This window comes from Cynara cardunculus (assembly GCF_001531365.2).
Source record: "Cynara cardunculus var. scolymus isolate 2C chromosome LG 3, CcrdV1, whole genome shotgun sequence".
Classification (NCBI taxonomy): domain Eukaryota; kingdom Viridiplantae; phylum Streptophyta; class Magnoliopsida; order Asterales; family Asteraceae; genus Cynara; species Cynara cardunculus.
In genome coordinates, this window is record NC_037530.1 from 3,425,726 (window position 1) to 3,438,558 (window position 12,833).

A 12,833-nucleotide genomic window follows, 5' to 3' on the forward strand; every position below is an offset into this window, starting at 1 on the left:
AATGGGTTTCATACATAATCACATGTGATTATGTATAAGATAACTACGATAATATGTAATCTATATACGATCAAAAGTGATTGTATGTATTATAGGTGCTCACGGGTTAAGTTGATCGGGTCGAAGATATTTGAACAACCCAACCTAATATTTGCAGTTTGAAAAATCTTACCCCAACTCAACCCATATGAGTTGGTCGGGTTAGTCAGGTTGGTCAGGTTGGTCGAGTTGATACTTTGGTACATTAAAATGTTCTTCTAACATAGAATATGTTATTTCTCTACTCATAATTTTTTTTCATCATCAACCATTTGATACAACTTATCCATACTTCTTACGTATATCACATTCAGTTAATTTTCTCAATTTACATATATATGTTCACAGTTACTGAACATATATACGAATGAGTTATATAAAGATGTGAATAGATTGAAACTATGTGTATATGAAAAACATACATGATAGTGTATTGTCCAATGTACATATTAATAGACATTCAACAATCATATTAAATCCAAAAAATAAAATGATATCGGGTTGGGTTGAGTTCGAATAATAACAACCCAATATCAACCAAATACCTACGGTTTAACAATTTTACAAATCAATTAGACATCAGGTTCTTTAGGTTGAATTATTTCGTGTTGGGTTGATCAAATTTTTGAACACCCCGAAAATGTATAATAAGATGTGATCATATAAATATTTGTTTTTTGGTATAATTTATTTACTTTCAATATTAAATTTAATTAAATTAAATCAGAAATAATCAAATTCCATGGTAGAGAAAAATGTGGACCGGAGAGAGACTGTAGAATTACACAATTGTCACTTATCTTCTCTCTCTACAGTCTAACTTGACAACCATTGTGATCGACTGCAAAACCATCTTTCTCTCTCTAAAAATTTGCTCTTATTTATCACACCAAGTTGGTGAAAATCATTGGTTAACTTTTATGGTTTTTGTCAACTTCTTTCCTTTGCTTCTCTTTCAGCTTTTGGTGTTCAATCCACTCTGCAAAAGGAACCCTAGTTTCATTTCTTTATTGGTGTAGATGACTGCCAAACCTAAAAGGGATCAAGCAAGCTTCACATAATTTTAAGTGTGTTTGCCACAATTGAAGGTTATTTGCTTGATTTATTTGTGTTATTATATATATATATATTTGGTTTGTGTAATTATAATTTGCAAGTTGTATAGGGAATTTTTTTTGTGTGAGTTTCTGATCTGATGAGATGATATAACGGTCCGATGATTACGGTTACTGCGTGAGTATTGCTAAATGGATTCGTACTTCTCCATATTTTTTGTTGAATTCTCGATTGAAGTTATGAATTTTTTATGTCTTTTAAGTCCCATATGAATTGATATGATCAATCTGGTTAAGATAGATGGGTGTATCGATGGAAATTGGTTGAATCTTCTATTATTATTGGTGTAGGTGTGATATCCCTGCATCCATGAATAGATTTCAAGGCTAAGGTGACAACCTTTGTGAAATTTCCACTGAGCTAGCAAAAAATAAAGGTAAATACACTTGATTTCTTTCTGAATATTACACTTCTGATGTATGCATATATGTTTGTAGCTGTAGTAGAATTTAAGTGTTGATTTCAGATCTTATTTTAGATTCTATTGAAGTAATGCTCTCCTTTTTCATGAGGTTTCTTATATCTCATTCTATTTAAATGTTCTTAGGGTTTAATTTTAGATGCTGAAGACCAATTGTGCTTTAAACAGTTATTGATTACTCCCAATCCAAGCTGTCTTTAATTTGTTCTGAATCACTGGATTGTTTTTCTGATGCAACGGTGTTCATGAAAATGCTTGATACAATGCTGGTTTACACTGTCTGATGCACACTATCTTCCTTTATCCTAGCTTGGGGCAGGCCATTAAGAATGCTTACGCAGAATTGCAGACTACATGCATTGAAAGGTTTTCAAGAGTTTGTAATCCTTTGTATTTTTACGTAAGGATACATAAGTCTGATGCATATTCGAGTGCACTTTGGTTAACGTAATTAATGTAGTTTATAAAAGAAATAATATTTACACAAGTGTGATGTCTGTTCTATTTTGGGAATTCACAACGTCAAGATTAGGGTTCCAGAATTTGCTCTTCCTCTGATGATCAGAGAAAGCCAGCTGTAACCATAAAAGCTTTTTTTTATGCAACTGGACCAGGAGTTCCTTTTAGCAATTTGTTTTCAAATATTATCCACTAATTTCTTCTTTCATCCAAAAATAATAATTAGTGTACAAGTATTAGTTATCCTCAGATTAAGCAATTGTCACCAACTTCCATTTTGGTCATGTTATGGTATATTTTGGTTCAGCTATACATGTTTTTACCTTTTGATGTTTAAGTATGGTTTTTTACCCTAAGCTTCCCTCTTACAATAACTTAAGCAAGTTATAAGATGATCCGAATTGAGTCTTGAGACAAGGAAATTGGGTTCAGTTGCTATGCTTTCACGCATACACAGGGTAAAAACCTGTTCAGCTGTCTTATACCTTTCGTGTCAAAATTATTTATGAAGGTTAATATACCTTCTTTTTGAAGTTATAACATATAGTCTTACACTTTTACTATAATTGTAAGCACCCTGATGTTGTAAGCTTTTCTGGGTATTGATAATTGCAGATACCTGTGTTTTGTAGAACAGCTTATCCTTCGTATCACACCTACTTTGGTTGTGCTTTCCATTGTGGTTTCATTATTTGTTTCTCTTTCTTGTATTAGGACATTGAGATTATGATCACTGTAATAGTTTCGTACGGGATATCATCATTTACTTTTTCTCTTCACAAGGTACATTGAATCTAATGGCTGAAAGCGGAAAAGGAAGTCGTGACCTTGGCAGCCAGTCAGATGATAGCTTTCAATATGAAAGACAGTACATTGAGCAGATTTATGATGCATTCATATGCCCTCTTTCAAAACAAATTATGAGAGACCCTGTTACCCTGGAAAATGGGCAAACTTTTGAGCGAGAGGCTATTGAAAAATGGTTCAACGATTGCAAGGAGAATGGAAGAAAGCTGGTTTGCCCCTTGACATTAAGAGAATTAAAAACAATGGACATGAATCCAAGTATTGCTTTGAGGAACACAATTGAAGAATGGAATGCTAGGAATGATGCCGTTCAGCTTGACATGGCTTGCAAGTCTTTAACTCCTGGTAGTGTTGAAAGTGATATTTTGCAGGCTTTGAAGTTCATTCAACAACTTTGCACAAAAAATCTTTCAAACAAGCACATCATCCGTAATGCTGAGCTCATACCTATGATTCTTGACATGTTGAAGAGCACCAGTCGTAAAGTCAGGTGTAGAGCTCTGGAGACTCTTCGAGTTGTGGTAGAGGATGACAATGATAATAAGGTTGTTGACTGATTGATATATCACCGTTCTTGACTGTCCTGGTTCTTATCAAACATTTTACTTGTGTATAATCGCTGTTTTTTTCTGCCTTTGCAGGAAATAATGGCTGAAGGGGATAAAGTGCGCACAATTGTCAAGTTCTTGTCTAATGAACAGTCCCAAGAAAGGGAAGAAGCTGTCTCGTTGCTCTTTGAGCTATCTAAATCTGAGGCTTTATGCGAAAAAATTGGCTCTGTCAATGGGGCAATTCTTATTTTAGTTGGAATGACAAGCAGCAAATCAGAAAATGTTTTGATCGTTGAGAAGGCTGACAAAACTCTGGAAAATTTGGAGAAGAACGAGAATAACGTGAGGCAAATGGCTGAAAATGGCAGATTGCAGCCTCTTTTGACACTTCTCCTAGAAGGTACTACCATAAAGTTTCATAATTTCAGTAGTTGTTATTTTACTGGTCCATATCATCTTGTCTTTTTCTTCAATGAGAAGCGGGAAGGCAAGTTATGCACTTGGTTCACTTCAAGCGCACTTGTTATCTTAATTCAGTTTATTTGGATAAATATAGAAGGTCAGAAATGGGGTTAGCCTGGGGGGTGGGAGAGTACCAGTTAATTACTTGATGCAATTTGAAGACTTTAACATGGCTGATCATGATTTTTAAAATGAGCACACCAACCTGCAATATTTGAATTCCTAAGAAACCAGTATGACCTTGTTGGAAAAGTCATTAATGTAAGGTGTTGTTTGTTTGTTTTCCATTAAGTTGTCCTTTTTGGATGTTCATAGTTTGTTTTTTTCTTTGCTGAATAACTGGTCTGAATAACAGAAATGGCCATATGACCCTTTTAGTGAAAGGAATAAGATCACACCACAACAAATCCATAGAGCCCAACATCTTTTCTTGGTTCATTGTGCATTGCACGGTGCTTCACTATTCTAAATTTCCCCAGTATCAAAATTGTCAATTAACTCTTTGCAATCCTAACTACCAAACCACAAACCTGTGAAGTTTTTATCGAAAAATATTATGAACATAAAAAACGATGGGAACATAGAGGGTGCAGGGTTTTTTAATTAGAATTCTTAGATTTGGGTTTGGGTTTTGCTTTCTACAACAGGAAATGTGAATCGACCACCTTTGCATCGACTCCTCTTCGTCAACTGGTTAACAATTCTCCAACCCCGCCACTGTTAACCTCTTTTCCCCAATCTCTCTTTATCTGGTTTGGGGTTTTCAATAGCCCTTAATCTGATTTGATGCCAAGTCTTTGCAAGGCAGCATTCGGCGGCAAGGCAGTAGGGGCAGTGAGGGGAGCAGAGAAGAGAAGAAACCTGATGGAGTCGATGAGCAAAGAACACTGCGATGCAAAGGAGAGCAGAGAAGAGGAGTCCATGCAAAGGTGAGGGGATTTATTTTTATGAGAGAAATGTGAAGGGAGCTGTTATTAGAGGTAGTGGGTGTAAAAAGTATGGCTAAACATATAAATCATTCCTTGGATTGCTAAGCGATTAAGCCACGGGCTTAATCAATAAGTCGTAAACAAACACCCCAATGTGGCTGAGTGGATAAGCCCCCAACACCATTAATCTGATCAAGTAAAAAACAAACAGCCCCTTGATGTAAACCGGGAAAATCAAAAGATTGAATTCAAAGGAAACCAAATGTTTCTCACTAATCTAATGCTTACAAGGGGGTTTTCTGGCATTCGAGAGGCCAGAATCTCTCCACAGGACTCACGCCCAAGAAAAAGGTTTACAAACCGAATCCCCTCCTAAATCCTCAAATCTCTTACTTATACTATCCAACTGCATTACCCACTTGTACTACTGCAGTAGACACTTGTACCAAACCAACTACTTTTGACCACACTAAACAGGGTATAACACCCCTAAGTCACTCAAAAGGTGGGGGGGGGGACTTGATATATGAGGATGGACTCACTTGATATATAACACCCCTAAGTCACTCAAACCATTAGCTTGAACAGACGTAGTTATTGTTTAGGATATCTGCACAATCCCACATCCTAAAACTTAATATAGAAGGATGGTTTAGTTACACATCCGCTTACCTTTTGAGTATAAAAATGAGTTCATAGTTGTATATTGGACCTTCCTGTCTAAATTAAACTGCTGCTCCACAGGCGGGGTCAGGGCACCCTTTTTTCTCTAACAAACATGATTCAGTTAATTATTTCCACCAACAACTGGAATCTTTACCATCACTATATATTACAAGCATGTAACTGCTTTGCTGATAGAATACCTGAAAGCACTTCATAAGCTCTTATTTAATCTTGCTATAATCATAGTTGCTGTTTCAGAACACCGACTTACAACCCTGTCTGCATAAATGAATGCATCTATAGTTACTGTTTCAATGCTAACGGTCCACACTTATAAAAAAGGATAAAAATATGTAGTTGTTCTGAACCCGGAACTTCCAAGCAGCCATAAGTCATAGAGTAACCAAACCAAACTGAATCAGTAAATCCCACTTGAATCATGTTTGTTGTTAGAGATGTCCTAAGACCTGACCTCTATCTAAAGAGTAGAGTGGTTGTTCCTGTGAAGACCCCCAGCAAGATTGTGAGCAAATAGGTAGCAAGAACAGAGACTAGCCCATAAGTCATGTTCAGTATTTGGTTGAAGAGACTGCAGTGGGTCAGACTACCCTAATCTTAATGTATTCATGTGCCTAATCAGCCTGATAAACGTTGCATGAGTCCTCAAAAGGATTTTAGCGGATCTTCAAATCAGTCATCAAATTTATAATAGAACACATGCTTCTATAATTGCTTTTGGATTAATGGTGTTCGACACCTAATGTTTGTATTGAGAAACTTATGCCTCCAAAAAGAGCTAGCATTCAACCAAGCACATCTGGTATTTATGTAGCAGCATTGCAACGTGGACACATCCATTTCAAGTGAAGGATCCGGTGCAAGTAAACTTAATACATACATACTGCAAAGACCTTGTGCAAAAAATATAAATACCCAAAATCAGAAATTCAAAAATTGCAGTAGTAATGCCATATTACAATGAATTATTAGCAGGATGATGGTAGGTCCAAGTATGCTTTGGAAGCTTCCTTTTCTTAATCTCCAAATTCTAGTACTTGCTAGCTGACACTATTCATGATCAATACATTCATGTTAACCTAGTTGAGGATTTTGTATGATGGTTGTCTTGGATCAAAACTATGTGACAACATTTTACGCTTCTTACACTGCAAATTAGGAAAGATGCTCTTGCTAATTCACTACTCGTTAACAAAGGAAACATCTCAAAAATAGATCAATCATAAATTGGCTGTCACAGTATCACACAATTATGTTTCTACTTGCATTACATACTTGCTTCTTATTCCACATCCATCTATACTCCCTCTCTAGTCTCTCCCATGAAAGATGCAACAGTAAATTTACATGTAGAAGTGGACAAGTAATCTTAATGCCTATATTACCCTTCCATTATAGAGGAAAAGCCGAGTATGATGGTGTAAATGGATACTTTTCAGGTTCTCCCGAGATCAAACTGTCTATGGCTTCATACCTTGGCGATCTGGCTCTTAGCAATGACGTAAAAGTCTTTGTGGCAAGAACGGTAGGCTCATCATTGATCAACCTCATGAAAAGTATCGACATACAGTCTCGAGAAGCTGCCCTAAAAGCCCTAAATCAAGTCTCATCTTGTGAGGCAAGTGCAAAGGTCTTGGTTGAGGAAGGTATACTTTCTCCTCTTGTCAAAGATCTCTTTGCCGGCCCAAACCAGCTTCCCATGCGACTAAAAGAAGTATCAGCTACAATCCTGGCCAACATAGTGAGTTGTGACTGTGACTTCGATTCAATCCCAGTGGGACCCAACCATCAGACCCTGGTGTCCGAAGACATAATTCACAATCTACTCCATTTGATTAGCAACACTGGACCGTCCATTGAGTGCAAGCTTCTACAGGTTCTTGTTGGGCTCACTAATTCTCCCACAACTGTAATTGGGGTCGCGTCTGCTATCAAAAGCTCCGGTGCCACCATCAGTTTGGTTCAGTTCATCGAGGCTCCACAGAAAGATCTGCGCATGGCTTCGATAAAACTTCTCCAGAATCTTTCTCTGCACATGGGCCAAGAATTGGCTGGTTCATTATGTGGTTCTGCTGGCCAGCTTAGCAGCCTATTCAAAGTAATAGGGGAAAACATTGCAAGCACCGAAGAGCAAGCAGCCGCCATTGGGATTCTAGCAGATCTCCCCGAAAGGGATGCAGGACTCACCAAACAGATGCTAGATGAAGGTGATTTTGAAATCGTCTTCTCAAGAATCAAAATGATCCGGCAAGGAGAGACTAGAAGAAGTCGTTTTGTGACACCGTATTTAGAAGGACTCGTGCATGTCCTTTCTAGGATCACATTTGTGTTAGCCGATGAACCCAAAGCCGTTTCATTTTGCCGTGATCACGACCTTGCTGACTTATTCACCCAACTGCTTCAGACAAATGGGCTTGACAACGTGCAAATGGCTTCTGCTCTTGCTTTAGAGAATCTATCCCAAGAATCCAAGAACCTGACGAAATTACCGGAGCTGCCAACGGCTGGATTTTGTGCATCGATCTTTCCTTGTTTAAGCAACCAACCCGTGATGACGGGTTTGTGTCGGATTCATCGTGGGGCTTGTACACAGAGAGATACTTTCTGTCTATTGGAAGGACAAGCCATGGCCAGATTAATAGCGCTCTTAGACCATACAAACGAGAAGGTGGTCGAAGCATCATTAGCGGCATTGTCGAGTTTGTTGGATGATGGGGTGAATATAGAAGAAGGGGTGAGTATTTTGTGTGAAGCAGAGGGAATCAAACCTATTCTTGATGTGTTACTTGAGAAACAAACAGAGAACTTAAGAAGACGAGCGGTTTGGATCGTGGAGCGACTATTACGGACCGAGGACATAGCCTATGAAGTCTCTGGGGATCCTAATGTTAGCACGGCACTCGTTGACGCCTTCCAACACGGTGATTATCGAACACGACAAATCGCAGAACGTGCCCTGAAACACATAGACAGGTTACCAAACTTCTCCGGTATCTTCCCTAACATGGGATAAGGTCCAACATTTTTCCATCATTCACATGTGAAAGATCTCATTGTGGTTTCATGGCAAGTGTTCACATATGAAGATCTCATTCTGGTATTGGTTTCATGGCTATCATTCGCATATGAAGATCTCATTCTGGTGTTGGTTTCATCCTGGATGCATCTAAGGAGCAATAGGAGGGAAGGGAGGTACATAAGAGGTATTTTGTGTTTTTGTTCTAGTATAAAGGTACTATACTTGTATGTGTTGTTGATTTCTTCTGATTGTTGTTTGTTTATCTTGATCAAAAATTCTTGAAATCTGTTTTGGTGTATAATATTTATCAGGTCAGGAAAACCGGAAAAAAATGTGAAAAACTAAGAAACACCCAATATGGTATGCACATGTTCATACAAATAAGTAATTTGTTAGGTATGCACATGTACATAACATACACGCATGTATAGAAACCAAAAAACAACTTCAATTACTTGTCTGCACATATGTATATTGTTCGGACAAATGGTAAGTTACCAGATGTTCCTTCATTTTTCATCCTTTTTTAGGGATTTTCCGTTGAACCTCCCTTAATATTTATATAGGACAACTACTCATAGCACAGGGTTTTTACCAATAATCCGGGTACCGTTAGATCAACGACTCTGGCAGAAAAACGAATCAAATCAACAACAAACAAATGAATACGAAACTCATAATCAAGAGAGAAAAAAAACAGAAGGATTTATCTGCAGGAATTACAACCACCGTTCATTTCGTCAAGCATCCGATCAATGGTCACAAGTGCAAAACGGCCACTGATTTTGTTAAGCATGAAGAAGCATCCAATTGATGGGCTACTTGGTTTCTAGATATGTGAATCCAGTTCTTTGTTGAATCGGACACATCAAACATGGTCAAGAAATCCAACACCTGCCCAAATATCTTGAACATTTCCACCCCCAAAATCAGGTTTTTCTGACCAACAAATGTTGCATTCCAGTCCATGGGTGCATCTGGATGTCTCGATATTTCTTCCCATTTCAGACACCTCAAATCAAGCTCCCATACCTTTCTAACCGCTTTGTTCCTCCTCCCGATTTCACCATCTCCTTCGCACCACGAAACTGACACCATAAACAACCGTTTATCGCACGATATAAGCTTCGGATAATACTCGTGAACACGAGCCGGCAACGTGTTCGTATGAATTCCAACCCAATATCCCCTTTCTATGTCATACGCCGCAAGGTTATCTGTTTCCGAGTACACATAAAACATCCCTCCGCAAACCACCGCCGAACAAACCACCCCGAAATCACCTGGCACCCTCTGGATTTCCGTCCATTTATTCGATGATGAGTCGTAAATTTCACAAGAGTCCAACGGCTCGTCCCAGGATCCAACACCTCCGACCGCAATGATAAAAAACCTTCTAACATCTTTCATGCTTGACTGCTCGTTCTTCTGTCTAACCAAAAGTCTGGATGGTTTTGCTGAAACCTCAGTTTCGTCAACAGAGTTTCGTAGCTGACGCCTAACAGAAAGTCTGTGGGGATCTTCGTAAACATCCGATACTCCACCAATGCGTGTCCTGAGCAAACGTCGATCTTGTCGACATTTGACGATCAAACAATCGGAGGTTACTTCATATACACCGAGGATAGGTTTCGATCTCGCGTGTTTCATGGATGCAACCTTATGCCAGGCCTTTGTTAACGGGCTAAACACTAAAACTCCTTTGTGAGTCTTGACAGAACTTCGGTCCATTTTACCGAAGTTGGTCAAGCTAGAACAACCTCCGACGATATAAACATCGTCGTTGATGCTGACTACGGAGAACAAGAACCGACCTTTAAGAACTTCGGACTCGACTTTATGCCATTTGTTGTGAGAAACATCCAACGCGTGAATCTCCCTCGAGCAGTAACCATCTTTGACGGTACCGAAAAGAAACAACCACGGGCTCTGATACAGACCTTCGCGCCTCATCTGCATAAACCGAGGCGTGGTCGTCAAGATTCTCCATTTCTTGCACACGAGACGGGCTTTCATTAGACTCGTCAATGGGAGTCTCACCAAACACATCTCCACAATATCGTCGGGAAGAAAGACGGGCCGCTCTTCGATTTCCGTAATCTTCCGATTACTTCTCTTCCAGAATCTCTCCTTCCCTCCGTAAGAGAAGCAATCAACGTTAGTATCGTCGGTCCCACATGCGGGTTTATACCCTTTTACGTCTTCACTCGAACTCGAAGAACGTCTTCGACAACCCATATCCCCAAAGTCTTCACCTGTAGTAGCTCCGACCTTGCAACCTCCGGCCCGACTGTATAGAGTCGGACACCTCAATGAAATCCCGTCCTCATCATGGCTCTTCCGCTTTAACTTTTGGCTCAGGCTCCTAACTAGACGCTTCGACACACTCAGAACCTCGAGTTCTTGATGAAGCGATGTCTCACCCGTCAAGCTTTCGGATATCATCTTGCTTTCTAATGTTTAAAACACATCAGGATCGTCAGACCTGTCATACATTACAATTACATACAATTATGCCAACATATAATAATAATAAATGCGGGTGTGTTCGGTACAAGGGAAGGGACATGATAGAACATAGCAATAACTTGTTGCCCCATGTTTGGAGCGACATTAGACGGGGACATGACAAGACAATGCTTTTACATTTTTGTAACCAAAGAATTTATCAACTCCATACTGGTTCCAAATTAGAGGAATGTCATGGTTTTCAGATCTGAATTCTGATTCTTTATTACCTTTCTAGGTTTTGTTGTTCTATGATTTGCTTTGCAAAACACATATTTCCAGTTTTTAAGTTTGAAATTCAAATTACTTTCCTAAATCTTGATATAATAGGATTTCCTATAGCCAAACAAATTCATATGGATTCGAACTCTGATATTGAATCATACATCCCTGAACATGATCCAGATTTCTAGTCTTCAAATTCCAATTGCTTCTTCAACTTTTGTTGTTTTACAATTTCTTATGCTTAATCATCGGCATTCAGATAATTCCATATTCGATCATACGTTTGAACCCTAGTTCAATGCACTAAGAAGTAAAACCCCAACAAATTGAAAACGAAACCCTCAACAACACGGTATAGGATGAATTTAACCAAAAGTAAATACGATCGCAGAAAATTCACAAATCAATGCGCTAAAATGCGTGAAAAATCGAGATGAATTCTCTCAAGGGAAACACACAATACTGCGAGAACTGATGAAAGCCATCGAAGATTAACAACACTGACCTCATCCAAGTATCTCCGGCCACCGCTTTACAAACAGAGCGAAATCTGTTCTGTATTTCGATTCAAAAGCCTTGATCTGCGCATAAAGATGGATCCAACAAGAAGTAGAAATTTGGTGAAAACTGAAACTTGAAAGAGATGAAATGAGGGGGCAAATGATGGAAGGAGAAGGAATGATAGTTGTTAGGGTTTGAAGGATGGATATGGTGATTTTAGTAAAGCTTAAAAGGCAAAAAGCAAAGATAAAAAAAGGAAATGCAAAATTCTGTTGAGAGAGAGAGAGAGAATGCATCTGGTTCTGGTCTCTTTTTTAAAACAATCATCATTTCAAGGGGTGGAGCATTTATTTCTTCACCTTTGCCTTTTCATTTTTTTTATATAATATATATCATTGATATACGATAAATACAACAAATAAAACTTATATTATTAAAAATATCTTTAACAGCTATGCTAAAATAGATAAAAGTGAGATTTTGGCAGTTTTATTGCTCTAACAGTTATGTTATCCTCAATGCTAAAATAGAGATACATGTTGGAGATGTTCTAACCTTCTAACATGTCAAAGGCTCAAATACATTTAGGACTAGGGGTGTTCATGAGTTGGGTTGAAGACATTTAAACAAATCAACCAAACGCTTGTGGTTTGAAAAATCTTAACTCAATCCAATCCAAAACAAAATGCAACTCAACCAAATCCAAACTGTACGGGTTGGTCGGGTTGGTGAGGTTGATACTTTGGTACATTAAGATATTCCTCCAACATTGAATGTGTTATTTCTCTACTCATAATTTTTGTTTCCATCATCAACCATTTGATACAACTTATTCATACTTCTTATGTATATCTCATTCAGTTTTTTCCTCACATATATATGTTCATAATTACTGAACATATACACGAATGAGTTATATAGAGATGTGAATATATTGGAAATATGTGTATATGAAGAGCGTACGTGATGGTGTAACTGTCTAATGTATATAATAATAGAAATTCAACAATCATATTAAATCCGAAAATAAAACGATATCGGGTTCATCGAGTTGGGTTGGGTTTAAATAATAATAACTTAATATCAACTCAAAACCTAAGATTTGAAAATTT

At 38.1% G+C, this 12,833-nt stretch overlaps 2 protein-coding genes across 2 annotated transcripts; one reads left to right on the forward strand and one right to left on the reverse strand.

Moving 5' to 3' along the window:
- The first annotated feature begins 837 nt into the window (after nucleotides 1–837).
- On the forward strand, nucleotides 838–8,819 carry LOC112509748 (U-box domain-containing protein 44-like). The gene is made up of 5 exons (XM_025114867.1): nucleotides 838–1,127; nucleotides 1,446–1,531; nucleotides 2,819–3,387; nucleotides 3,484–3,793; nucleotides 6,908–8,819. Exons 3-5 carry the CDS (start codon nucleotides 2,833–2,835, stop codon nucleotides 8,479–8,481), a joined length of 2,439 nt encoding a protein of 812 aa, XP_024970635.1. The 5' UTR covers nucleotides 838–1,127; nucleotides 1,446–1,531; nucleotides 2,819–2,832; the 3' UTR covers nucleotides 8,482–8,819.
- A 159-nt stretch (nucleotides 8,820–8,978) lies between these two features.
- Nucleotides 8,979–11,967, reverse strand: LOC112509759 (F-box/kelch-repeat protein At5g42360-like). Its single transcript, XM_025114879.1, has 2 exons — nucleotides 11,726–11,967; nucleotides 8,979–10,972 (listed from the first exon to the last, which is right to left on the reverse strand). The coding sequence occupies exon 2, from the start codon at nucleotides 10,930–10,932 to the stop codon at nucleotides 9,247–9,249; it is 1,686 nt and encodes a 561-aa protein (XP_024970647.1). The 5' UTR covers nucleotides 10,933–10,972; nucleotides 11,726–11,967; the 3' UTR covers nucleotides 8,979–9,246.
- Between the last annotated feature and the right edge of the window lie 866 nt (nucleotides 11,968–12,833).